We start from the raw sequence: 27,474 nt of genomic DNA, 5'->3' as shown, positions 1-27,474 counted from the left end.
TCCACTTGGAGTTGGACTTTGGCAAACACCAAAGCCCATGCCATTTTCCTAGTTGTCTTTCAGGTGTTGCTGTGATGTGATTGTAAATAAGTATTGAGAGGGGAGAAAATAAAGCTGGTTTTCCTTCCTTTTGTTTTTTCTTTTAAGGTTCCAGACAAGTATTTCACCATTTTACTGGATTATCTGCAAGGGCTTCAGGGCAATGCACGAGACAAAACTGTGCAGAAAGCAGAAGCTTTTATGAAGGAATTTGATGGTTCTGATGGAGAAGACCCAGACCTGCTGGAGAAGTGCGAGCGCATCAGACAAGTTCTGCAACTGCTGTCCTGAGAGTATTTTTGTGTCATAATTGTTGTCTGGTGGAGGGAAGGAGAGGATGTCACATACAGAGGCTGTAAAGGATTTGTAAAGATAATACTAAATTTTATACTCATAATTTTTTCCAATTGAAAATATTTATCGTGTTTGGAGGTGATGAAATAAAAATAACATATATAGCCCATAGTCTTGCTATTAATCTTACTGCACCTCTTTAAAAAAAGAAACCTCTCTCTGTCTCATTAGTTTTTCTCCATCTCCCCCTGTAATTACTGTTAAATATGAGGAACTTTGCAGCTCTTAATAAGAAGAGCAAAGAAACCCAACATCAAGCCTGGAGAGTCTTTTACAATGGCAGCTTTTAAAATGAATGTACAGTACAGTGTGTGCTCAGCCAGCTGTAATCTCTCACTTTCAGCTTCAGAAGGATGTCATTTGGATTTGGGAAAGATCATTTTCAGTCTGTTGAACACGGGTTGTATAACACAGTTGCTTATTAGTACTTCACACAGTGATCTGGAGATACCATCAGCTTTGTTAGTTTTCTTTTTATATTTTAAAGTTTTCAAATGCATTAGGGCAATTGTTTAGATACTCAGATAATGCACAGATGGGAACAGATCAAATCCTTGACTGTATGTGCTGTAATCATCAGACTGTAGCTAAACTTGCCCTATGATCAGAAGCACTGTGCTGTATCCAGCCTGCCAATATTGCATTTTCCTCTTCCTCCTGCACTTGGCATCCAAAAGAGTTAATTCAGGTTCATTCCTTTTGGCATGGGACATTTGTCTCTTATGAACGTGCTGAAAATGAGGCTTTCAAGTAAAAACCAAGGACATTAACTACTGAAAAGTTGGATGATTGGCTTATTTAATAACACTGGTATTCAGACAGAGTTCTTGACCTGATTCTTTAATATTTCTGCAAACATTGTTCATACTTTATTAATAACAACTATATGAAATGTGTGGTGTTTCAGAAGAGTGTCTGTCTTTGGGAATTACAGCTTTAATTTGGGTGGGTGAAGGAGGGGAGGATCTATGGATATGAAGGCCTGATTTTTCAATAAGAAGCATTTGAGTGGATTTGACAGTCTTCCTAGTCATGGCTTAGTACAAATCATAAAAAAGTATGAAATATATTACTAATAACAAATAACTTATGCTTTTTGACTTGCTGGGGAGGATGTTTTCAGCCAAAAAAAGACTAAAAACCAGCATGCCCTGCTCTAAAAGAATAATTGGGATGGAGTTTGGCACAAGAATGGGCAGAATTGAGCAGCAGTGTCCAGGTTCTTCACTGAGCTGTTGACAGTGCCTCGGGGCACAGTCAAAGCCTTTCTGAGCTGTATAGCATTGATCTTGCAGTGAGAAACCTGGTGTAAAGGATCTGTAATAAAAAGAAGTGATCCTGACATTTAGTGAACTCGTAAAGATCATTGGGTCATATATTTTACACGGGAGAATATGCAGCTGGGAAAACCTGCTGTCACTCCAAGCAGAAGCTGATACTTTTTTCTTTTCATGAGGGAAAATAGGAATTTCTCAGGGATGAAATTTGCAAAGTGGCTTTTTGTGAGTTTATCATTGCATGTTAGATGTCAGAGAAGAATTTTTGTTCTCCCTCAAGATATTTGAATGTCACCGCTTTTGATTTCTCTGTCACACAAAAATCTGGGTCCTCGTTTGTGCACTTGAGACACCTTGTAGCTCAAAAGCACAAGCACATTGCAAGTGCACTTTGGAAGAGAATTGTAAAGAAGGTGATAAAGGTAAGGTCTGGGTAAAAATGTGGGAACCTTCTATGATTTTGACATATTTGGTGAGATACGCCTTTCTTGGATCTTAGTTCTGACAGTGTGTAAATGCTGACAAATCTGTAAGAAAAGAAGCTTTGTAGATCAAGAATGTCATAGTTAATTTTATATCAATTGGTATGAAAAGCACACAAGGCCTGTCAATCTGGAGTCCATGTGGACAGTAGTATTTGGAGAAGAACATTGAGAGGCTCTCACCAGCACCAGGTAATAGACCTCTGGGAGTAGGTCCTGCTTGTCTCTCCTCTTCCTCAGCTGCAATTCCAGCTTTCCCTTCAGTCCCACCAGTTGCTGGGTGAAGATCATGGTCTTGGGGTTCTGCTTCTTGCAGTTACAGAAAATCCAGAAGCTACAGTTGGAGGTAATTGCTGCTGTGGTTGCATTTGGCAGAGAAAGCAAGGCATGGTGCTTTCTGCCACGTGCTTCTTGGTGTGGGTACTGTCCAAGGGTCAGAGGGGTCTTGAAACTGGGTAAAAGATTTGTAAAACTGCTGCTTGGTGGGGTTGTGTCTCGCATGTCAAAGCTCAATATGAAATATTCTAAGAGTTGTCTAATACTTGATGTTGTAGTACAAATAGAAAAGGGCACTTTAATTCCATTTCATTTATTTTACTTCACACCTTTTCTTCAAGAATCTTCAGCTAGTGGGCAAACAAGTCATCTTCAAAACAGGCAGGAAATGCAAGAACCCACATTTTTGGGGGATCTGTATTGCTAGGCCCATTGTAAAGAAAAGATTGTGAGGACCCAGACAGCTTATCCACAGACTGTGCAAATGCTGTAGTGCCTCTGGCAAGCAAATCTTGCCTTGTCCATGTACTATCCACCACACCAGCCTCTGCTTCCTGCTCAGCTTGGCATTTTCATCCCTAAATTTACATTATGTGATGAGTAAGTATAGAAAAACCTCCTCCATCATGCATTTAAAATTATTTATCTTAAATTATTAAGTGTGCAGTCAGTTACTGAATTCCTGTAGCTGGTTGGAGCTGTGTGGGAAGATGTAATCTGGCACTTCATTCACATTTTGTCGTTTGGTCATGTCCAATTTTCAAATCTCAACATTGCTGGTATCTTAGACAATCATCTGGGTACAGATAGGACAAAATCGTGTCTTTGTTTGAATCAGTCTGCTGTGTTACATAAAATTGCATCCCAGGCTGGAAGTAGCAGTGGGTACAGAATGACAAATTACATCTTCATCTGCCTGTGCTAATCGCCTTCTAGTCAAGTTAATCTGCATTGTGTAGCTCTGGCTAGCAGAATGCATGTCCTAAGAGAATGCTGAAGTCAGGACTTCCAGGCAAAATAAAGGAACATTAATTACTTAGAATTGCTTAAAGCTGGAAGTGTGCCTCTAATGGAAGTACTAATTACTCAAAATTTGACAGTGTAAGAAGTTCCCTTTAATTTGGCTCATCCTTGCTATGGGTTGTGTATCTATTTGGTTCTCCACTGTCTGCCCACAATTTTAATTTGTTATCACCATTGTAAAATTACTGGGTAAATGGATTCTGTTTGTATTGGGAAAGGGCATCTTGTAGTTGTTGAATGTGTGGTTTATTTCCTTATTTCCTCTTACTGGAGAACTGCTCTGCTGTGTTTCTCTTGATTTTAAAGCAAAGTGACTATTGACTCCTCTCCCATTATTTCAAATAGCTTAGAAATGCACATCTTTGGTTTGAACTTGGGGGTTTTGGTTTTGTTTTGTGCATTTTTCTAAACCTTGCCACCAAGTAAGGCAGAATAACAAACGTTAAAATCTGCTCCCATTTCTGCAAATCAGTGTCAGAAACAACAATCATAAAAGAGATTTAAGTTGCAAAGTCAAGCAGTCGGAAAATTAGAAAGCATAAGAATGGAAATTGTCCGTGTAATTTAAATTTTAGTCCTTCATGCGTATGTGCTGTGATGCAACTTCTTAATTATGTCATCAGGGCTGTGTTTTCCTTTGTGTGCAACTGATAAGTCATTTATTCAGTGTTTTCCTTGCAGTTCTGCTGCTCTTCTCATTTTCAAAATGTAGATCTACAAAGCAGTCCCAAAGCCAGAGAAGTAACTTTGCAGTTGGGCTTTGATCCTACACAGAAATAAGTAGTAACTTTCCTATCCCTTTGGTGTAGGAACCAGTCACAGATGTTTCATCAAAAATGTTCCCTTTAAAACATGTTTTAATGTTCTGATTCATTTACAGTCAAAATAGCAAATTGATGTTACTTAATTTAAATCCAGTTTTGTTGACATAAAACTTTCCAATGGCTTATTCTGGTTTGGCCTTTGGTTTCCTTTTATGTCTCCCTTTCTGTACAGCTGAATGAGCTTGTTATTTCTGTCTCTGCAAATAGGAATATTAGTTGTTTACAGTGATTCCAGTCATACAAGGACACAATTAAATGTCCTTGCCTGTGTAGGATGAGCTCATTTTCTCAGTGATTTATAATTATGTTCTATTTTAAATTCTTTGTAAGAACCTACATAGTCAACAACTTAATGCGGTTTAAAATAATTATTTTTTTTAAGTATGGGTTTTTTTCCCCTGCAAGGAGCAGGGAATAGCAAACTAAATAAAACTAATTAGTAAATGGTGGGGGAAGGGCAAAGCAAAACAGTGGTTTATCTTTCTTTGTCAAAACAAAGCTGAATAAGAAGCTTGTGCTACTGAGAAACTTTAACTGGTGTCACAGACGTAGAGGGAGGCCCCTCTGGGTACAAACAGAAGAACACTCATACAGTTGCTCTTATTGATTTCTTTTGCCTTACATGCAGAAAATTTTTGGCATTCCCCAACAAAACCCACAAAAACACCTACGTCAAAAAGTCAAATAGGTTTCAAAATCAAATACTTAAAAGGTCAAGAAATGCCACATGTATATAAATGGCCAGAAGAATTAAAATTCTACCTCTCTGTGCCTCCAGCCTTGAGACTGAATGAAGGGGGATTGTGTTAGAGGCAAACAAGCAAAAACCCTGAAATTATGTGAGCACATAGTTATAATTACCAGTTACCCTTCTGTTCACTGGAAGGTGGAGTTACATTCCCTATTAGCTTTAGTTATTCTGATTTTTTAATGAGTATTTGCTGCTAATTGAAATACCACATCTGTGACAACTTACATCTATTCTCCTCATGGTCCCATGTGTATTTTATAAAATTGTAAGCCATGGGACACAGGATCTGTCGCTCTTACTTGCTTACAAAGAGCCAGACCAGCCACAGCACTGTGAAAATCATCATTTGCTGTTGAGCTCCTTTGGACCCAAAGGATGTTGGCACTGCTGTTTCCCTGGATTGGTCTGGAGGTACAACAGGCTTTGGCAGCGTCCTTTGCATGAGCCAGGCTTGCTTAAGCTCCATGAAGTTGCCCAGATCTGGCCCGGTGATGCTGCTGATGGAATTTGCCAGGCGAGCAGTGACGTGAGTCCGTGGAGCGCCGGGAGCTGGGAGGCTGCGGGATCCCAGCTGCTCAGGATGCTCAGCCCGTGGCTCAGTGCTCTCCATGGCCTTTGCTGCCTCGTCTCACTCTTGTGCTGCGGGGAGTTGCCACCATTTTATTTGTCTGCTTTCCACGGGCTTAATCGGACTAAACAAGATGTTTTAAAGCTATCTGGAGAAATTAAAAACTACAGCTACAGCGATGGTGTTTCTCTGGTAGCATAGATCCGTGGAAACAGACTTCATGGGTTTCACATAGACAGGACCCTTTATGAGAAGCAGAAGCTCTTGCAGGATCCTGGAAGGACTGATCAGCATCCTGACTTACCTTGTTCAACAGGACTGGTATTTCCGAGAGCTGTCACAAATAAATGCTCACAGATAGGCACAAGGACAGGCAGCCAGGAAACCATGTATGGGCATCGACTGCCAGAGGGCAGGGATGACAGCAAGGAATGTAACCTCCTGAAGTTCCTTGGTTAAGGCAGCACGCCACCTGGCACAAATCCTGGCTGCCATAAGGTTAAAAATAACAAATAGCATCTCTATTACATAAGGAAGTCTTTTGTCCTTGTTTAATGGGGCACTATGATACGCCACAAAGAATAAATATGGAGCTTCTCTGAAGTCTTACTTGTGGTTAGTGCTTAGGGCCAAGGCAGCTGAAAATACCAGGGCTGATTGCAAGCAGGGTCCTGTGTATGAACTGCTGGCATTAAACAGGCAAAATCTGGATGAAATTCCAGTGTCTAAGCGTGCTCAGCAGCAGCCTCGGCCCAGTTCACTGCACTGGTGACATCTCAGTGCCAGGAAGGACTTAGGGTCCCATTTTGTGATGATGCCGTGACTACAACATAAATAGAGAGGATTTGTGTGTTCAGAGCAGCCTCAGAACCCTCTGGAGGGCTGCAGTCCATGGGCCACCTTCTGGGCTTCTTGCAGTAAAATGGAGCAGCTGTGGAAGTTACTGTGGATGATGTTCAAACTCAGGCCAGCAGTGCCATCGTTGTCACCCACCTGACCTGCCTGCAGCTCCCTGCCAGTCCCATGAAGGAAGTGCCTGCTTTGGTTTCAGTTAAAGAATGAACCTGAAGCGATGGTAAAGCTCAGGTTTTCCTTTGCATCCCATGAGACGCTGTCTGTGATTATCCTGCAGCCTGTGTCCAAGGTTCTCCTGTTTCAGTGGCAGCTTGCAGGACTGTCAAAGGCTATGCTTACTTCCAGTTTGACTGCACAGCTTTGCCTGAACCATCCTTTCTTTGGCTGTGATCCCTCTCAGGTCAGTACAGCTGTTACTTGTAACCCTTACCAAAAATTTTTGGCAGCTTTCAGTGCCTGCTGGAAGCAGGAGCATTCATCAGCAGATGTTGCTCACACTTCCCTTTTAGGTCCCCAGCTGTACCCATACCACCTCCATGACCCCAACTGTGCTTCCACTTTCTGTCTTTGTGTGAAAAGTTCCCTGGGGACATGTCCCACCAAACAAATTCAGACCTTGCATCTGGACATGCTTTTGTTTGGAGAGATGAGGCCACTCTGAACCTCATCCCGGACTGTGTGTCCTGTAAAAATTGAGTGAGATGGTAGAAATTATTTAAGCACTTGAAAAGTGTCTGAGATGACTGAAAAGAAACTTTCAAACAGATGGTTGTCAGTGCCTTGGTAAGGCCTGTGAGGCTCTGCCTCTTGTTTGGGGAATGGCATGTGTGTTGGTGCTTTCCAGCATCCAGTCCGTGTGTGTGCCTCCTCTGGCTCCTGGGTGCAGGTGCCAGGCAGGATCATGGAGGGTCACTGTCACTCTCTAGGCTGTCCTTTCCTGTAAACAAACTCTCACTGGCCGAATTACAGGGTTGCTCATCAGCCCCTCAGCAGTGGGAAGCGTGAGCACGGTGAAGGAACAGTGGCATGGAGATGCTGCTCTTAGAAATTACTAATTCCTTGCAGAGGACACACACCTCAGTCAGAACTCAGACCACTGCCAGATATTTTTATGATTGAAAAGAAGAAAACACTTTAGATAGTTTGAATTTCCAGTGCTTTTAACATGCTGTTTAATCTCAGAGATGGACATTCTGCAGTGGGCAGATGGTTGCATTATGAATATTGCACCAGCATCCTTCTTGCTTTCCTGTGCAAGCTCCTGAGCAGATTATCATTTACTTTAACTGATAGATGGAAAAGTTCAGCTGGCTAAATTAGCAACGATGAGGAGGAAGACAGCTTATCAAAGTTAGGAGATGCATAAACTTAAAATAGGACAGGTATTGCTGTCTGGATTCTGAGTCTGATAAAACTCATTCAAAAATTACCCCCTGTGCAGCACTGTGCACTTTATTGTGTTACTTTTCTTTTGAGCAGCCAGGTCTGCCAACTGTAGAGCACAGAATGTGGAAGGAAAACTACAGTGAACTTGACATGTATTTCCAGAGATTGGTTCAGTCCTAGAAAATACTCATTGGCTCACTAAAAAAACCAGGGGTTTGCCTGTTGTTTGCTAAATCCATTTTTTATTATTGCAGCTGTCTTTAGACAAAGGGAGGGGGGAAAAGTGACCGCAGAGAGCTCAGGAGTACATCTCTGACATTGTTTAATGAGAAAACAGTGACTCTTGTTGAATCACCCCACTAACACAGAGCAGACAGAGCGTCTCAGTTCGGTTTTGTTTGGCTTTTGTTTTGAGGGGTCTCAGCAGAAGCTGAAAGGGTGGCAGGTGAGCCTGGCTTTGTGCTCTTCCCCACATGGGTGCTGCAGGTGGTTGCTGCTCCAGGGGAATGAGGGGAATGTGACCAGTGCTGTCCTTCTGCAAACAGCACGTCCTCACTTTCCTGCCCTGCTGGTGCCAGTGCTCCCTCCCCCTCCTTGCTAATGGAACGGGATTGCAGCCGGCAGAACGGATCAATCCTTTAAAAACCTTTATCTGCATCGTTGCTGTGGCCGTGGGTCCTGTCTCCCTCATAAAATTGCTTTAATGGTCAAAATAAACTTTTGACCCACTCTGCAGCTGAAGGCACTGGTGGTTTGGATTGTGCACAGGAACAATCCAGAGTGTGCTGGGTGGGCTCTGTCACTGGTCCTGGAAAAGGGCACCTGAGTGCAGGTAATGGGGAACAGAAACTTCACATGTTTTAGACAGGAAGCCAATTTCACTAACGTGGAACTGTGTGTAGCAACAGCAGCCCACGTGCCTTGGAGTGGGGTAACAGAAGTTGCTGATACTTGCATTTTGAAATTTGTTTTGTTTTGTTTTGAGAACTGAAAGGTATTTCCAGTTCAGCCAGTTACAGGAAGGTAATTGTTGATCCCATAAAACTTTTTATCACTGAGATTTGAAAATGACAAAATACCACGTACTGCTACTGCAGCCCCACGGATTAAAATGTGCTGTAGCATTTCAGAGTGATTTTTTTAACATGTGGAAATAATCAAATAATTGTCTCAGAGGAAAGCAGACAGATGTCCCAGCTGGCTTATCTAGAAAACCCTGCCATTTCTCTCAGACATGACCTTTACCTAGGTCATCCTGCCTTTCTTGCAACTCAGCTAGATCATTCTGATGGGCACCAGCTTGACATAGCCTTGAAATGGGTTCAAAATCCGGCCCAAGCTGTTTTGTGGATAGAAGAAAGTAAAAAGCTTGTAGTCCCTTTCTGATTGTCAGGATGCTCAGGCTGTAATTCAAGTCATTAGGCTTAGTACATAAAGCCCTTCGTAATCCAAGTCTTAAGAACCCGAAAGGTCGCTTGTGGTCCAATAATCCTGAATAGTAAATGTGATGAGCTAGCAGTGACTGTCCTGATCCTAAAGCATCTCTCAAAATAAATGCTGGTCTCTGCCCCAAAAGCATATGCCCCTTATTTCGAGATGAGCCAAGAGGCTGTGCAAGGAATAAGCAGCTTGACTGCTGAACAGTGTTGGGCAACACTGATTTGTTTGAAATGATTTCATTAACTGGACTGAAGGAATAGACAAGAGGATGCTGAAGGTTTTAAAGACACACCCTCCTCTGTCTGCAGTGGTCCACTGGAGAGATCTCTGCTCATCACCAAGATCCCTCAAATCCTCCCCAAAATCTGCCACTGCAGCTGCTCACGTGAATGAAATGAGCAAAGGTTGCTTATGATAGGAATGGCTCCTGCCCTGGTCTGAGAGTGGTGTCAGAGGTCGTTCATGTTCACACGAGGGATGGGGACAGTGGGAGTGGAACATCTGGCCAGAGGTGCCACAGCTGGCATTAAGCAGGCAGAGAAGATCTGGCAGATCCCAGGTAGCCATTTCCCAGCTGTAACCACTTTGCAGGGATCCAAAAGGCAGTGGCTTCATGGAACAGCCCAGAAAGGGGGTTGGTGCCTGGCAGTGCAGGATGGCGGCGTCAAAGGAGCCCCAGGGTGGTTCTGTGGGAGGAAAGGACAAATGGACTGATGTGGAGGATGCAGGACTGATGGGATAATTCACAGGGTCAATTAAACATGAGCATTTAAGGAGCTCAGTCCTTTACCCACCTCCTTGACACCTCCTCAGGAAGGTGCCAGAGAGGTAAAGAAATGGAGGACTGGGAACACTGAAGCACTTATGGGACCACTTGTAGGGTCTCCTCTTGGTGCCTGACACTCCTTTTCGTCCCTGATTTTGTGCCGAGGGCAGTTAGAGGTCAGCTGGGAGTAGGGCTGCATGACTTTGTTTTTCCTCTTAAATGTCTCCTTGCCTTTCAATTTGTTCAGTATTTGAACTGATTTTCATCTTTATATTGTATTTATTTAATGGTGCTCTGGATATGGTTATTTTTGTGCCCTGAAGGGCCTACTTTTCCATTCCATTTTAATATATAACTTCTATTAACATCAAAGCTTGCTGCATGCATAAAGGGGCACTGAATGGCTAAACTGTACTTAAATACCTGTGACCTCTTGGCTCTTATGTATGGAATGATTATTAATGCTTCGTCCTTGCCGTGTTTCATCAGAAGATGCTGCCACACAAGGCAGAGCTGGGGAGGTCTGATGATCCCTTTATTACAGATGGGTAAAACAGAGGAAAAGAGATTAAAAGATTTGCCAGGAACACGGAGCAATCAGTGGCTGTGCTGAAAATAGAAACCAGGCTCCTGGTTTCCATTCCCCAAATCTGGCCTCTAGACAACACGACTATATTAAAAATGTAAATGCAAACATAGACAATCTTTCCTTTTTCAAACCTTCCCTGCAAATGTTTTATGTCCTTTTGACTCTGTTTCGCAGAATAACCTGGTAACACTTGGATCAAAGAGCCAGGAACCAGCTGGGCTGTGCTCACAGGATACTGCAAAGGCAACTGGACTGGACCACCGAAACCTCAGAGTGACCAAAGAGCTCATGGCAGAAGGTGGGAGGAGACTCGTGTCTATTTTGAGACAGGAAAGTATTCAGTAGCTGTAGGCTACTGTTCAAAATACTTTGATTACTGTATTTAAGGAAGCCAAAAGTGATAGTGTTGTGACAGCCAGTTCCCTCAGCCTGTGTATTCTAGAGAATATTCTCTCTTGTAATGCACCGCAGATCCAAAGCTGGCAGCAGAAGGACATGCAGGCATTTTAACTGTTTGCTATTAAGTCTGCAGATGATGGGTAAATCAAACACAACTGAGGTTTGAAATGCACAACCAGAAGGGAAGAGTGAATTGTGTCTCACTGAGGAATGGCACAGCTGCAGGGCCTCCTGCTCTCCAAGCCAGAGATGCTGGCAGTGCCATTGCTGGGCTCATTCCTTTGGGCTTGGCCCAGCTTTATTTCTGTTCCCATATTCTTCCTCCATGCTGTAAACAGACTTGATGATCAAAAAAATAAAAATAGCATATGGATGCAACCCAACCAAACAGCCAGAGTAAACTTCATGGGAGAAACTGGATTTAGAAATGCACCCCTGAGTCATGCCAAAGAGTCCACGTTAAAGGCTTTTTTAAGAAGCAATTAGGAAGCAGTCTCCTTTTAAAGACACTTCCCAGGGCTTATTACAGGGACTGAACATGCAAATTAGGGCTAAATTCTGCCCATCTCCCTCACGTGCATGTCTTTGTGTGAGCAGCATTTCAGATGTGGCTGCAGTAGTTCAGATCCCTGTGGAGCCAGGGACAGCCGTGTGTGGCTCACTGCTGTGTCCAGAGAAACTTTAAATCCAGAGGGAATGTGGACACATCATCACTGGGACACCTGAAAGGGAAAGTGAATGTTACTGGAGCCGCTGCAGCCTGTCCCGAATTCCTGCTGTTGTTAATGGCAAGCTTAATATAAACTATGGGAAAACTCAGCTGAAATCAACGGGATGAGAGTTGGCCTTGCTGAAGTTGATGCATCTTCCCACATCCCAGAGTTCAGCTCCTTCTAAATCCCTTTCCACTCAACATAAGCCCAAAATAAGTGAGATGAGATGAAACACAAATCAAGATGGCAAGCTGAGGACATCCCCTCTCTCTGGAGTTAGAAACTGCCTGGATCTGAGGAGCTGTGGGTCCAAGTGGTTGCTCATCTGCCCAGAGAGTGGGGGCATGGTGAGGAGGTGGGAGTGTCTCCTTGAGGTTCACAGGCCTGGGGTAACAGTTCAGCTCACCTGTACAGGTGGGCTTAACCTTGAATATTTCAGTGTCTGGGAAAGCCTGTTCAGAAAAGATCTTTTGTATCATCTTCATGTTCATCATTGATATCGTAGCAAGAAAAAACCAGTTTTCATTAGCAAAACTGTTGCCTTTTGCCATTTCTGCTGGCTTAGGAGAGCAAAGTCTCACTGCTGAAGACTGAATGTGATGCAGTTTTCAATGTTCAGCCCAGCAGCTTGTGAAATACATCCACATTTTGTGAGGTTAATAACACTGTAGTGTGCACCGATGCTGAATTTTTTACTGGTTCAGGCCATATGTCTCTAACCTAATTAGACTTTTACTGGCTAATGGTTTATGGAGCAAACCTCTAAGGATTTTGTGTCTGGTTCCTGAAGAATCACTCAAGAGGGAATGCAGCTGCCTGGTGCTGTGCTCCTGCTTTGAAATGGGCAAGTGCCTCATTCACTCACTGCAGGCTGATGCCTGTCTGTGCTGTTAACCCAGGCAGATAATACTGATGCATTTTAACTTGAAATTAGTGATTAGCTTAAATATTAATCTGTAACCTCCAAAGGAGCACTGTGCCCCTTTGGCTGGTGATGCCGTGCAGTGATCCATTAGCATTTCTGAGCCCCACAATTTGGAAATCCCTGAAATGCTTCCAGGGCAGTCAGGGTTTGTTCAAAGCAGCTCTCAGATGGAGATGAGCTCGTTTCTCAGTATTGCCACTGCTGAGACCACAGGTATGGAACCGCAGGCTGGATTTTGCAACTGCAAGTCACATTTCAAGTTCTTCATGGGTGATAAAATACCCAAATTGTGATAGATTGTGTAATTTATTATCTGCTGGGGGCATGTCTACTCTGTTGCCCCTTTTGGTGCACCTGTTAGTGGTGACTGTGGTTCTGATCATGTTCCTGTCACTGTCTCATGTGGCCTTTGAACCAATCTTTTTTCTTTTCCATCTGGATTTTTCTTCTCTAAACCAGGGATAATGGCATCTCTTTAGCTGGAGTGCTCTTCACATTCAAGTGCTGCTGCTGGAGCAGAGCTGCCCTCCCTGAAATGTGTCACAGACCCCACGCAGTGAGAAAGAGGATGGGGCTTTTTAAAGACAATCTACACAGGACTGTAGAAGCTGGTATCACACTTAACACCATTAAAACACTTTAACCTTCCTCTGACAAATGCCTGACCTGCAGTTCTGAACAGAAAACCCAAAACCTCTCAAACCCAGTAAGAGCTGGTTCCCCCGAGCTCTGTTCTGAGACCCGAGCTCACAATAGGCAGCTCCAGCCTGGAAGGCAAAGCTTGCACATGGATTAATGGCTTAAAGGAGCCTGCTGGGTTCAGGGTCAGCAGCATTTTGGCTGTGGGAGGCTCAGAGGAGTTTGAAGGTAAGTTTGGGGGTGTGGGTTTGGGCCAGAGCTTGCTCAAGGCTGTTCTGGCTCAGCTGCGCCAGCGGTCGCGGCTGTCGGCACGTGTTAATTAGCTGAGGAGAAGGGTCTGGGGCAGCTTGTGCCGCCTCAAAGGGCCCTTCAGGGGAACATCTAAAACACAGCTTGCAAGAAAAATAAATGAAGGAGGGCTCAGTTTTTTCCTGTGGCCACCTGCGAGCTGTGGCCGTGAGCAGAGAGTGCTGCCGAGGCCACCCACGCCGGGGGGCTGCGGCTGCTTCCCGGCTGCCGTGTCCAGCAGGATCCCACCAGTGTCCCTGGCACAGCCCCCAGCACCCCTGGGCTTGCTGTGAGGCCTGTGTGGAGGCAGCAGTGGGGAGGGAAAGCCTCCTTGCAGAGAGAGGGAATGGCATCTTCTGGGATGCAACCTGACAAACCCAGGCTGGGACCTGGCCTCGTCCTCTTGGCTCCAGTTTGGAGTGCAGGAGCACGGGGCTGTGCAGGTGGGAGGCGTTGCCTGCTCGTGATTTCGGGTTTCCTTGGGAAGAACTGCCTGTCTTGGGCTCTGTCCGTGCCCCCAACCCCACCTGCTCCTGGCTGGCTCCAAAGGCAGGTGCAGGGAGGGAGACCTCAGTTTCTGCTCTCTGATCCTCTTTGTCCAAGAGTGTCTGATTTGGATGGGCTCAACCTCCAAATAATTCTACACAACCCAAGCAATAACTTTCCCAACTGCAACCCTGTGGGTGGTTCAGTCCCAGAGCTCCCTGTCTTTTCTTCTGGGCTTCCCTTTCTGTGATGTCTCTTGTGACTTGTGACATGACCCTACCCTGACAGGGGAAGTTTTGGGTTTTTTTGAGAGATCATTTACTCCTAGATAAACATTAATTTTCATTTTAATTTTTAACCTATGCCTCTGAGGTGACAATGCTTTTGTAGACCATCTAAGAACCTGTTATCTTTGCCCAGCTTTGCCTCTTTCGTTTGCTTCACCCAGCAGGTAATGAGTAACCTGTCCTCCTGCTGGGCAGGCTGAGGGCTGGCAGAGGTGATCTGATTGCTTCCTTCTCCATTCTCTTTGGGAATCACAAACACATTTTTAGTGTCAGAGTGACATCTCTTTGCCTCTTGCTTTTGGTAATTCTTACGTTGTGTGACAATGCCATTCCTGCAGCATGTCCTGCTTTACCTCTTCTCTGCATGGACCTCCCAGAAATGCTGGTGGGGAAGGGTAGGAGCTGAGCCAGCCCTGGAGTGGGGCTCCAGGCACAAGGGCTCATTCACACCAGCCCAACACACGCCCCGGGGCTGTCCGGGGCACAGCCCTGTCTCCTCAAAGCCACACAGGCAAGTCCTTGTCCAGGCAGGGATGTGGATGTGCATATCCAGACTCCCAGTCTCCTGCTCTCACCACAGATGCTGTTGCTTGTGACACAAGTGGCTTTGGGGTGTTCCTGGGTGGTGCAGAGGACTGGTGCAAGCTGAGGTCATGTCCTTTCCAGTCAGCCCAGGCCCCTCCTGAGATGGGGAGAGGGAACAGGTTTAAATGGGTGCTGTGTCCAGCGTAGGTGTGACCCTTCCTGCCCTTTGGAACAATCCCAATGCATCCTCAAGGCTGATACCATCTCAGAGCATGGTATGGAGCAGTACAACACCCTTGTGATTTGAAAGGACTCAAACAAAACAGATGTCAAGTGCACTTTTCCTACTGACAGGGCCATTGTGAGATCAGGGTAATTTCACTAAAATGCTGTGTCGTCCCACTGTCAGATGCTGCCCGAAGGCCACTCTTCACCCACCCAGCAGGACTTGTCTCTCGCCCTGGTGACCTCCACACTCTGCTTTTTCTCTCCTTCTCTCGGTTGCAGAGAGGCACACCCGGTGTTCACTGTCCCTCTGGGGTTCCCAGAGATGCTGCTGGCTGGCAGCAAGGGCAGGCAGAGCAGCTGTAGCCATATTCTGTCACACGGTGCCAGCAGGTTGGGCAGATAAGGATGTGCTGGCTGTGCTGCTTCTCAGATGTGTTGTTGCAAGTGCAAGGGTTTGTAAAAGTCTTGAGCTGAGATTTGAGCTGTGTCCTTATTGTCAGGGCTACTCTTGTAGGGCTTGGGGGACATTGTTTTCTTAAGAAAAATACATCTGGGGGTCTTGTTGTTTCTCTTATCAGTATTTTTGCTTTTTAGGGGCTCTTGGGTCACATTTCAAGGCTGGGTTTTTTTGCAGTGCAGAGGGAAGGAAATGATTTTTGACAAGGCAAAGGCTGAGGTCCTTATGCAATCCCCTGTGCAGTTACTGGGAGTTCAGACAGAGCATGGATCACGATGACTCATGATAAAGGCTGCAAGAACTGGCAAGAGTGCAGCAGCATGGGCTGTTTGTACCTCAAACAATTAGTTCTGTAAACAGAATTTTGACATGTTTCTGAATTGCATGTTAAAAACTAATACACTGCCCAAGACTAGACATTGGAAAACAAAGGGAACAATCCAAGGCTGAATGAGAAAGATTTGATGACCTAATATGTATATAATGCATACAGCATGTGTGTGTGGGGGGGGGGTTCATCTTGTTGCTTAGAGGGAGGCCCAGAGTGAGGAAGGGTACCCTGTGCTATTTCCCAGTGACTGGATGAAGATCCAGGCTGTGTTCAGCCCTGAGAGCCCTCCTGGGAAGAGAGGTTTCTGCACTGTACCCAAACACCTCCGTGCCCTCCTGACTGAGCACTTTTTTTGGCTGCTGGTCAGCCAAAAGGAGGGAGTTCCCCAGCTGTCAGCAGAGCTGCCTCCCTGCCTCTGCTCCTGTCCCCCTGCACAGTTCATCCTCTAAATCACAAGTTGTTCAGTGAAATCCCTTGTGCTGTTCACAACAGGGATGGAGCGGTGTCATCTGCTCCCAGCCTTGCTCTCTGAAACAGCTGGGTCATTTTTCTAAGGAAAAGCAAGTCAGCCTGAGACAAATCCCATGCATTGAGCTTCTTACTGTGTCAGGCTGCAGAGAGAGAGCTATAACCAAGCCAAACCCAGAGCTTTGGTGCGAACAGCACACAACTGCCTAAAATAATGCCTAAAATAATGCCTCCTGCCCAGAAAGACTCTGCATACCTGGGATTTTGTGGGGGCTTTTGTTTTCTTCTTTGCTTTTGTCAGTATTTTTTGCAGCAGTACCCAGAATGAACCACAAAACACCAGCATTCTCTATTTCCCAGGATTTTCAGTCCAAACTAAGGTGGAAGAGAGGAGGGATATCAGGTCTCTTCAGGGAAGGCATAGCCAGAGTTCCTTTCTTTAAAAACAGACCAGTGATAAAACTACTGAAAAACTGACTTTATTTGTGGATGTAGAAAGACAATTAGCCAGGCTCATTCCAGTTTTCTTCTGCTGGATGCTGTGTGAACATCCTGAAGTAACCTCCTGTCTTAGGGACAATTGCACGTGTATTTGGGGGTTTCTAGGTTCAGGTTTTGCAGCAACCAGCAGAAATTCTAGCCAGTTAGCAAGAGCAAGGGATTTGTGAATCTTATTCTGCAGCCAGTTTATCTATAACATTGAGAAATAGTGTAAGTAACTTCCCTGCACATAAAATGCAGCTGCTTATTGTGCTGTGAAATTTAACGATGCTGAGTGTAATTGATTTATAATTCATGCGAAAGATAAAATCAATATCCACCGTCAAAACAGCAGTGTTTTGGCTTACTAAACATTTGAAGTTTTCTTTGCGAAATGCTTTATCATTTTGCTTTATTACCTCTTTAAAAATGTAATTTCATTGTTTCATGAGTTTAGTATCACTTTCTCTTAATTGTATTTTTTTAAATTCATGTTTATAGGCTCTATCTAGACAAGTCTGATAGGCCCCATTTATTTCTGTAGAGAATTTTAACTAAGAGGAGGCCCTCTTAGACATTAAAATTTTTTAGTTAGCAAAAAAGAGACTCCAACCACGTCATGTGGTTCCTCACATAAATGATGTCTCCATTAAGACACTTGAGTGTTATAAGATAATGGATGAATTTATCTTTTTTTTTTTAATTTTTTTTCCTGTTTTCTTTTTAGTTGTTTAATTTCTACCCATTCTCCTCAAACCTCCCAAGATCATACTGAAAAAGGTAGAAGAGGTGGGTGTAATCCTGAAGAAGTGCCTCGAGGCAAGGAAAGGGAGTATTAAAGAGTGCAACCTGATGAGCTACATTGATGCTTTGGTATTCAAACAAGAGGCATTTTAACCAGATGATGATTCCTGCTGTACCTTCTTCAGAGATGCTGATGAGATTATTGTCTAACAAACACGCTCTGTGACTGTTCATACAGAAATATTTAAATTTTGGGTAGTCATCCTCCTATTTTAGTACTTTAAATACTTCATACTGAAGGAAAAGCAAGAAAAATTTAGTCATCAGCTGTCACCTACAGTCCATTCCTTGCTAGAGAGCGAGAGAGAGGCAATGTTACTTTTGCAGCACTTTCAGGCAGGCACATCCCTCCCTCCAGGCATGGGAGGAGGCAGCAGAGTTACAGTGATGCAGGAATTCCTATGGCGTTTGTGCATCCCCCTCACCAGCTCCCACGTGGTGGATTTCACAACAGGAGCAGTTGTGTGGGAGTCTGGATCAGCCTGCGTTTGCCCTTTTTCTCCAATTGCATCCGCATTCTTGGGCCGGGCAGTGTGAACGGGGAAAGTGTTTCCCACCAGCAGCAGGAAGCAGGGACAGTGGGGCTGATGTGTCAGTGGTGTCCTGGGCCTTCATGGCTCTCCTGTGGCTCCTAGAAAGGCCTGGCACACAAACACAGACAGATAAACCCCAGCTCCTCAACTTACAAGGGTATTGTTCTGCACCTCTCATCAAATTTCTGCCTTCCCAGGATCCACAGGCAGCGGCTGGAAGTCCTGAGCTGGTCATACAACCACTGCCTAAAGCAGACAAATGCCATGTGATGTTGGAAAATGGATGACTTTGTGCAATTGGATCATTTCGGGGGGGGCAAATATTTCTCAAGTGTGCAAATATTTCTTCTGAAAACTGAAGAAATTCTTCACTGGAATGTCAGTATGATGCAACTTGTTACTCACCTGCACCCCACCCTAATGTCTCTGGAGCCGGGGTTACCTGTCCTAGTTCTCTCTTTTCATGCTAACAACAGAGGTTTTTTCCTTCATATATCCCTAATAAGAGCAATACATGTTTTCTTTATGCAGATTATGATGCCCCTGCGCTCGCCCTGCTCATGGCTGGCACTCAGACAACATCCTCAACATTGCAATGGGGCCATCCTGCTGCTGCTGAAGGACCCTAAGAATCAAAGTAAGGCTTTGCTTTGCTTACACAGTGTGCTGAAGTATTCTGCAGTGACTTTGTAAGTGATGCTCACCTGGAAAAGCTTCATAGCCTCTCATGTGTGCCAGAGCATCCAAAATCTGGATGCTGTCCACCTCCATCCAAGCACTGAATGCTGCCACTCAAGATCAAAGCACCTGAGAGGTTGTTCTCTACCTGCCCCAGGGGCTGCAGACCTCCTGTCCCGGGGTATTCCAAGCAGCATTCAGCAGGAACTGGGATTTGCAGGTGTTTTACCACTGGAGCTCTGTGCCCTTCCTTTGCTCTGCAGGAAAGGTTAACACAGACTGAGTTCTTGGCCCTGGCTGCTTTCCTACCTTTGAGGACTGGGAAAAGCTGTCATTTCCCAATGCAGTGATCTGTGAGGTGTGGAGATTTGTCACTCTCCTGCCACACATTCCCTGGTGCACCCCAGCTGACACCCCTTTACAGGCTGCTTCACCCCCAGGGCACTTGCTGCTCTCCAGGTGAAGGGGGTGCAGCACACCAGTGACCCACTGGGCATAACAGCACCAGGACTGGGTGAGCCTCAAGCACAGGGCTTTTGGGGGGAAGAGCCAGTTCCCTAATCCCTCATCTCCTACACGTTCAGTCCAATGCCAGTGTGACTTCAGGGCTAGGCACACAACTTCCCTTTTCCCATAGCTCAGTCTTCATAACCTGGAGTCTGTTCCTTGTTCTCTTCACTCCCTGCTGTCCATGCCCTGCAGAGCAGTGCTGCTCCTGAGCTACCAGGACATTGTCTCTGCCTTGCTGGAGGCCAGCAGAGAGCAGCTGGGCAGCAAGGGAGCCTGGCCCACGTCTTTCCTCTGCTTCATCACTGGGGAACAGCCAACAACTGTTGTGGCTTAATCACAGAATTGGTTTGGTTGGAAAAGACCTTTAAGATAATCAAATCTAACCATCAACCCCAGCACCACCACCATGTTCCCCACTAAGCCATGTCCTCAAGTGCTGTATCCATGTGGGTTTTGAACACTCCATCACACCTCCGGGTTTCCACCTCCCTGCTGGGTTAGGGCCAGATCACATATTAGTCAGTAATTCCAGTGAACTGGGTACCTTCACTAATGAAGGGTCTTACTGGCGTGTGTGAGCCCAGGAATTAGTTCTTCAGAGGAACAAGTTGGCTGCCAGACACAGCCCCCAGGGAGGAATGCTGAGTGGCCTACAGCCGAGCGTGGCTGTGCTGCGGGGAGCAGCAGGGATCCCTCTGCTCACCCTTGTGCTGCCAGACAGAACGGGGGAAACGGGAGATGCCAGATGAATTTAACCCCAGCCAGCACCTGCACACCACCTGATTCTTCCAGGTTATTGGGAAATGAGTGTCTTTGCGCCCAGCCGTGCAGCAGGTGAATGCAGGTGGACTGAAGGGGGGGCATAAACCCTAAAGGCTTAGTTCTGACTCCTTCCCCAGCCCAAATTTGTGCTGGCAGGGTGTTTTAGCCCAGCAAGGACCACAGGGCTAGGCCGGCTGGGACTCGGAGGGATCGTGGTGCCATCTCGTGGCAAAAATAAAGTAGAAATTGGATTGTGTGCAACGCTCGTTGCTCTGGCCAGTGCAGAGGAGCTGCAGGTGGAGTCGCTGCAATCCTTGTCCCTGGTCCTTGCCCCTCTCAGGGCAGGAGCCCCTGGTCCCAGCACCACACAGCCCTGGGGGTTGCTGGCTGGGCCGTGGGACAGTGCCACAAAATGAGTTGGTGTTGTTCAGATCTGACTCTAAACATCCAGGTACCTGTCCTGCCTCAAGGTGTTTGCCTTCAATCCAGCTGAGAGTTGCAAGGCACAAACATGTTTTGCAGCTCCAGGGAAGACCCTCAGGGCCACTGAGGAATGTGGAAATGGTATTTCCACCACTGAGAGCCAATGTTTTCTGCTAGATAAATAGATAGCTGAGTCATAATCAATGTTCTGCCATCGCTTGGCTGAGCAAATAAATGGGAGAGAGGTACTTTATTTCGTGGAGATATATTCAGCTGTGTAATTCAGTGTGCTGGGGAGGGATCACTTCTATCCATCTGCTGACACAGGCACAAGTAGGATGCATTTTTCAAAGGAATCAAAGGAACCTGCTTTCCTTGGATGTTTGCAGCTCTGAAGGCTGCTGTGCCGTGGAGGAAGGGATCCATCTCTCTACTTGAGAGCTGAGGACCTGAGAGCCCACGGCAAGGGGCAGGTCTGAGGTTCCACCAGTGAATCCTGCAGAGTTGAGCCCAGCCCACTGTTGTCCCCTAGAGCACTACATTGCTGCCTTACCTGTCTTTCGAGGTCACACTATTTTCGGAGGGGTTAAAACAGGAACAGTCCTGGCCTTTCTGAAGCCAAAGGCAAAAGTCTTTTTTTTATTATTTCAGCAAGATCAAAACTTCCTTCACAGGGTTTATATGCGGTTTGCTGCCCAGTTGCTTTACCTGTCTCTCCTTGCCTTCCCATCCAAAGCACTGAGCAGAGGGCCAGCACCAGCATCAGTGAGGCTGTGGTGGCAACCTTTGGTTCAGCCTCTGCAAGCAAGAAGCATAGAAGTGAAGAACTGAGGCTGTCCCCAGGGCTGACTCACAGCCCATAGCTGAGCAATTTGCCCTGATGAAACCACCCTGCAGCTATGGAGGGTCTCCTGTTGAGCTGGTGTTCACTAGGATGAGCATATGCAGAACTTCTCAGCCATGGGATACATCTAACATTTTATTTGTTGTCACTCTGGGCTCAGGACCAACCTTTCATGGTGTTTGCATTTCTGTGTACTGCAAAGTTGGGTGCCAGGCATAGGAAATGTAATGAGGACATGGGATCAAAACTTTATTGGCTTCCCATGAAGGGGAAACAAAGAGTATGATAAAACACATAAGAAAATGCATGTGGAGGAGTGGGAAGTCACAGGCAGATAAATGAATGGGAAGCTGCCTGAGCCATATGTCAGCTCGAGTAAGGTTGTGGAATATAATGGAATGTGAGTGCCACAGAGAGAAACAACAGCCAGGCTGAGCTACAGAGGAAAGGAAGCCAACCCAAACCAGGTCTCGTTTAATCCCCGATCCCAATTCTCTGTGCATGTGTGTGTGTGCAAAACAAGCCCTGTGAAATGAGACGGCATTTGCAGGGGAATTGCACGGCTGGTTCCAAAGGCCAGACCATCCCAGACACCGGAATGACTGCTGATGTGGGCTCTTAACATTAACCAGGATAGCTGAAGAGAGGGAACAGTCTTTGCTGCTATTAACAAGGACAGGAAGGACAGAGATGCGTAAAACTAGCAGTGGGTGTAGTTTATTTTTCTGTGTCATTAGCCTTTTATGACTGGATGCTGGTGCAAATCTCACGTGGCCTCATGATTTAAATTGCAAACTTCGGAATGTAGCTCCTGTTTCATTCAGACTGGGGAGCAGTGTTGAGCTTGGTAGCAGCACTTGCATATCTGAATGGGTTTGCAGACCCTGGGGCATCTTCCAGGACACTGTTCCAAGGCAGGAATAACTTAGTCCTCAAATCACATGAACCAATCTGTTTTTTCACTCTTGGTGTTTGACTTGGCTGCCTGGTAGGTGAAATCCTGATAGGATTTTGCTGTGAGATGTGGGAAAGCTCAGGAGGTACCTATGGATGGTTCAAGCAGTGCCTTTCTGTGGCTTCCAGCAAACTGTGGTTTGTTCTTCCTCAGGATTCTGGGCAGATTTCTGTGACATGGTGAACCTTGGGAGCCTGGGTGTTGCCCCTACTGCTCATGGGCTGCATCCCCTCCACCAGACCAGCAGCTTGGTCCCTTCATCAGCTCCATGCATGGTCTGTCTTGAGAAGTGGGGTGTGATTGTCAGCACCATGGTTTGTGTTTGCATCTCCCCCACAGCACGGGAGCACAGAGCAGCCTGTGGGGGGCATGGAGCAGTGGAGGGGGAGTGGATGGAGACAGTGGGAAGGGGATGTGGTGGTGAGGCAGCATGGGGGGATGGCGAGTTGGAGCAAAGTTGGGGTCTGGGACCCCCAAAGCTCTTGGATGAGGCCGTGGTTATTCCCGCAGGACAGCACAGGTGGCCTGAGGCTGAGGCCGTAGTGTGAAAGTCGTTTGGGGGACGGTGAGGTCCAAGTCAGACTCTGAAACTCCCGGCTGGGGTCGGAAAGTGAATGTTTGGAGCAACCCTACAAAGAAGACAAACAGCTCCATCTTGGCCAGGCTTTCTCCGATGCAGTTCCGCCGCCCTGCAGGTGAAAGCAGAGTGTTTTACCTGATGGAAAACCCGACTGGAATGTTTGCCATGCACATGTTAGCGTCCGAGATGCTGCAGTGGGAGCAGGAGGGAAACCTTGAAATGCACTAAAGCATTTTGGAGTAGAGGGGCCTGTGTTGCTAAAGGCTCCTGCCTGGTCTCTTTTGTCACAGCCACAGCCATCTTACAGGGTTATTACACATTTGTGGTGTGCCCTCTCCTCTCCTTAGCTCTTCCAACCCTCTCAGCATCTTTAACCCTTTCTTTGGAAAAGCAGCCTGATAGAAGAATGCCACCTTCTTCCAAAGTGGAATGGTTTGAAACTCACTTTTCCTGTGGAATTTATCCTCACATCCCACTTTAAGAAAAGAGTGTGTTTCTTCTTTACCACCCTTCTTTGTGCTATATTTAGCAGTGGGAGAGCTGTGCTCTGAGAGCAGCCATTTGCCCAGATGCAGAATAATTGATTCCATTCTGTTTTCTGGTTGCTTATTGATGGAGTTAGGGGCAGTATTTAGACATGAAGACCTCATTAGCGTGTATTGTAATGAAATGGCCCTGCCATAGCCCCAGCTCTGTGCAGAGCAGCCTTTTAGTTACCTGTGGAGAAGGGCAGGAAAGCTCCTTTCTTTACAAAATTCCCTTCAGCATCAAGAAAGTGGTTGGGGTTGAACTGATGTGGTGTCTTCCATTGTGTCTTATCCAGCAGCACTGAGGTAAGTGATGGGATTACAATTATACCCTGGAAGAAAAGTACATGAAGGCACAAAAGATAGCAAAGTGCTCTGTTTTGGTTCATTTTCTCACACAGACTTTGGTGTCCTAGGAGATTTGCTCTACCTGGGGTAGGTGGAGACCACGAGGGTTTTATCCCATCAGCCAGTGGAGAGACATCAATGAGACTGTCCCACCAGTGCCAAGGATCGGAGCCAAACCCCACATGGTGCTGTGGAAACCTCAAGTGGAAGGCAAGATCCTGCAAGTTCTCTGGCAGATACTTCACTGTATCTTGCTGCAGATGGCAGCAAGGAGGTAAACCAGGGTTGTCATGGAGTGGGGAAGTCCTGAGCATGAGAGGGACTGGATTGAGTCCTATGGCACACTCCGAGCTCAGTACAGGAACTCTTCTGGGCATGATTTTGGGCTCTGTCTGGTAATTCCCTCTAAAGAAACCATCCTCCAGTGGCACTGGTGAATCTGGGGAGGGTGGTGGATTCCTGGGAGGGAGCAGTCACCTACCTTGGGAAGGAAGTAGCCCCTGAAGTGGGTGTCCACAGCAGTGCAGCGGGGCACGTGTGGCAGGAGGGTGATGAACCTCTGCACCTCGTGCAGCACCGCGTTGGTGTAGGGCATGTTCTTCCTGTCCTCGTATGTGGCCCAGCTCCCCGCTTTCACCGTTCTCCCAATCTCCTCCTGGACCTTTTCTGGAAGGAACAAACGAAAGGGATGTGTCCCAGCAAGGAAGCCAACTCCCTCCTTGGATTTGGTTTGGGGGAAAAAACCCCATTTTTTCCCAGAGTTTGAAGAGAGAGAGGATTCTTAAAGCAGCAGTGTGGATATGTTTAATTCAGGCATGTGGGTGGGTTGTTTTCTCAGCATCATACTGGATTTCCACTCATCCTCTCTCCTAGCAAGTCAAAGGGGCTACTTTATTGTGACTTTGATCAGCACCTAGGTACATTAGGGATTCATCACAGTGAAGGGACAGGATTCAGCTCTTAAGTCAAAAGAGCTTCTGTGGATCTGAGGCCAGGCCTCTCCCTTCCCCATTTCAGCCTTGCCATGGATGGAGTAGGTAAAAGCTGCTCACTTTGAATCTCTGGGTATTTCATCATGAGCAGGATGGACCACTGGAGTGTGGTGGCAATGGTCTCTGTTCCGGCCATGACCAGGTCAAGTATGGATGCCATTAAGTTGTCGTCATGGAAAAGGCTGTCTTTCTTGTTCTTCTCCTTGAAAAACACGAGATGTAAGAGGAGTCATAAAACCATCAGTCTGAGTATTCAGCAAGCTCAGGAAACACTGCATAACCCAAAGCACTGCTGGCTGTGGTCTCGTGTTTGTGACCTGGGTGATAAAATAGACCTGATCTTGAATGCACAGCATCCCCCAGAGACAGAGCACCACAGGTGGAAGGTCTGGAGTGGAGTTTTGGTTCAACACCCATGTCCCCTGGAAGCAGGCTGAAACCCAGAGCCAGGTGCTGTTCACAGACTCAGCCTCACAGGTTTGGAAAGTGCCTGGTCTCTGCCCTGTACAGAGTAGATTCAGCTCATCCTACCTCTGAGGGACTCCTGCCCAAGGCCAGGTTTGAATCCCCCACAATGCTCAAAATCACCTTTCAGGCCATTTCTGCCTGGGCTTTAGAATTGTGCTAACTCCTCCTCCACACAGCTGAGTAGAATACTTAGTGCCTAAGGTCAGCCTGGATCCAGCTGGAAAGAAGAAAAAGCTCAGAGCCCAAATATTTTGTGTTGAATGAAATCAACTGATGTGTGAAACTGCCAGGCCTCTACTAAGTAAGATGCAGGGCAAGGTTAGGGCTTGTACTGATGATTTGTCATTCAAGTACTTACTTTAAGGGGATCATTCATCTTGATGGAGCAACAGTATCAATGATTAATTGATTTGTTTTCATAAAAAAAAAGGCAGAGTCAGCTTTCATGTGAATTCAGGCATTTTCTACTAGGAGCAAGTAGGTGATCTCACATTATTAGTGCTGCTATTTCAGGAGTGGATGAGAGTAGCTTTTGTATCTTAATTTTGATAGAAAAATGTACCAATTGTAAGAGGCTAGCATCTGATTTAAATACCACTGGAATAACAGCATGGATTTCAAAAGATTTACATGACATGACTGGAATCAAGACTCAGCAACTGTTTCAGCTAGAAAATCCAAAGGAAACATTGCAAACAGCCAACAGAGCTAAGCAGTCCAATACCTCTTGTTGCTTGAATATCAGTGCATCGATGTAGCTCCTCACACTGTTCTCGTTGATGTCCTCCCTGCTCGCCTTCATGTATTGCCTTAAAATGACACGCACATCTTCGATTTTCTTGAGCATAATCTTGTGGGTTTTGAAAAGAAATCCAAGGAACGGGTAGAAATTGAAATACTAATGAGAAATTAAAGAAGAGAAGCGTTAGGCCTGCAGAAATATCACACAGAATCACCTTGGCACATGCCGAAACAGCTTTTCCCTAAGGCACAACATATCAGTTGAGTTTTGTCTTTAGTAGCAATATCTCAGCATCCCAGGGACTTCCTGGGCAGATTTTCATAAGCTGAAATAGCCATAGTTCAGTTTTTATTTCAGCTCCACACAAATGTGCAGGTTGGTCAAAAGGAAAGTAGGCAAGGGGAGATTTTGGTGACCAAAGTGGCACGCGGAGAACTGTCACGTTTTAGGTGTGGTGGCTGGTTCTGAACATTTGAAAGCTGCTGAAGTCAATCTTATGGTTGGTGTGGCTCACATGCCAGTGTAAAAAAATTGTTTATCTGTGGGACAGGCTACTTACGTTTAAATATGGGGATCCAAGAAGAATCATAATTTCATCTATGAGTCTTAAGAGAGTGAGAAACGTTGGGTCCTTGTAGTCAAACCTGTCCCCAAAGAGCATGACGAAGGTGACGTTGATGGGAGCGCAGTTGAAGGATGGCAGGCTGAAAGGTTCCCCTGCAGCAGGAGCAGGATGGGAAAGCTGTGAGCCATGGAGCAGCTGTGACACACAGGAGGCTGGACAGCCCCAGGATTGTCCCCAACTCACCTTTGAAGGATTTGATCATCTCGATGAGGAAGTGGAGCTCCTCGAAGATTCTGCCTTCTATCATTTGTTTCCCCATGCCGAGGTTGCGCATGCTGGACACGGTGAACCTCCGCGTTGTCCTCCACAGCTCCCCGATGGAGAAGAACAGACCTGGGGAGCCCGTGAGAAATGTGCTGGGTTCAGGCACGGAGGAGCCCCCCACACCAAACCACACAGGGCACTGGGTGAGCAGGGAGCTCCACAGGTGTTTCTGCTGCCTGTTTTCCCATGGATTTAGGGGCTAAAGGTCTCCCCTTTCTGTGCGTCTCGTCCCTGTATCCTCTCAGCTCCACTCTTCCCATCTCACTGAGCCTGTAGTTTGGGAAAAGCAAGCTCCCTCCCAGCCCAGTTACCCCAGCCCTCTCCTGAGTGGCAGATGGGCAGCTGTGGCTTTCAGATCAGTATGGCTTGGCTGTAGAGCTGGGGGAGGTGTTGGTCTGAGTCAATCACAGGACATTTTTGACTCCATTGATTGCAAGTCTAGGGCCTCAAGCACCTTGTATCTCTGAACCTTCTCCCTTCATCCTATTCCAGTCATAAAGGTAATTTATCTGTGTGGGATGGGATAATTCAGTCTCCTCAACCCTAAATGGTTTTATTGAGAT

General features: G+C 46.2%; 2 protein-coding genes and 1 long non-coding RNA gene across 3 annotated transcripts in view; 2 read left to right on the top strand and 1 right to left on the bottom strand.

Annotated features, from left to right (window-relative positions):
• The window catches only part of C16H7orf50 (chromosome 16 C7orf50 homolog), a 32,929-nt gene extending 30,642 nt beyond the window's left edge, over nt 1–2,287 (top strand). The window contains exon 4 of the mRNA XM_048320426.1: nt 148–2,287. Within this exon, the coding sequence (XP_048176383.1) occupies nt 148–330 (183 nt within the window). The 3' untranslated portion in view covers nt 331–2,287. The remainder of the gene's footprint in view (nt 1–147) is intronic.
• An 8,547-nt stretch (nt 2,288–10,834) lies between these two features.
• The window catches only part of LOC125334448, a 24,102-nt gene continuing 7,462 nt past the window's right edge, over nt 10,835–27,474 (top strand). Inside the window, exons 1-2 of the long non-coding RNA XR_007207139.1 lie at nt 10,835–10,928; nt 18,725–18,830. This is a non-coding gene — a long non-coding RNA (uncharacterized LOC125334448). The remainder of the gene's footprint in view (nt 10,929–18,724; nt 18,831–27,474) is intronic.
• Nucleotides 21,636–27,474, bottom strand: part of LOC125334445 (cytochrome P450 2W1-like) — a 9,567-nt gene continuing 3,728 nt past the window's right edge. The window contains exons 3-9 of the mRNA XM_048321280.1: nt 26,831–26,980; nt 26,582–26,739; nt 26,005–26,178; nt 24,873–25,014; nt 24,302–24,486; nt 23,663–23,804; nt 21,636–23,054 (exon numbers count right to left, since the gene is read on the bottom strand). Of these exons, the coding sequence (XP_048177237.1) occupies nt 22,864–23,054; nt 23,663–23,804; nt 24,302–24,486; nt 24,873–25,014; nt 26,005–26,178; nt 26,582–26,739; nt 26,831–26,980 (1,142 nt within the window). The 3' untranslated portion in view covers nt 21,636–22,863. The remainder of the gene's footprint in view (nt 23,055–23,662; nt 23,805–24,301; nt 24,487–24,872; nt 25,015–26,004; nt 26,179–26,581; nt 26,740–26,830; nt 26,981–27,474) is intronic.

The sequence above is a fragment of the Corvus hawaiiensis genome, chromosome 16 (genome assembly GCF_020740725.1).
Source record: "Corvus hawaiiensis isolate bCorHaw1 chromosome 16, bCorHaw1.pri.cur, whole genome shotgun sequence".
Taxonomy (NCBI): Eukaryota; Metazoa; Chordata; class Aves; order Passeriformes; family Corvidae; genus Corvus; species Corvus hawaiiensis.
This window is presented reverse-complemented; position numbering and strand designations above follow the sequence as displayed.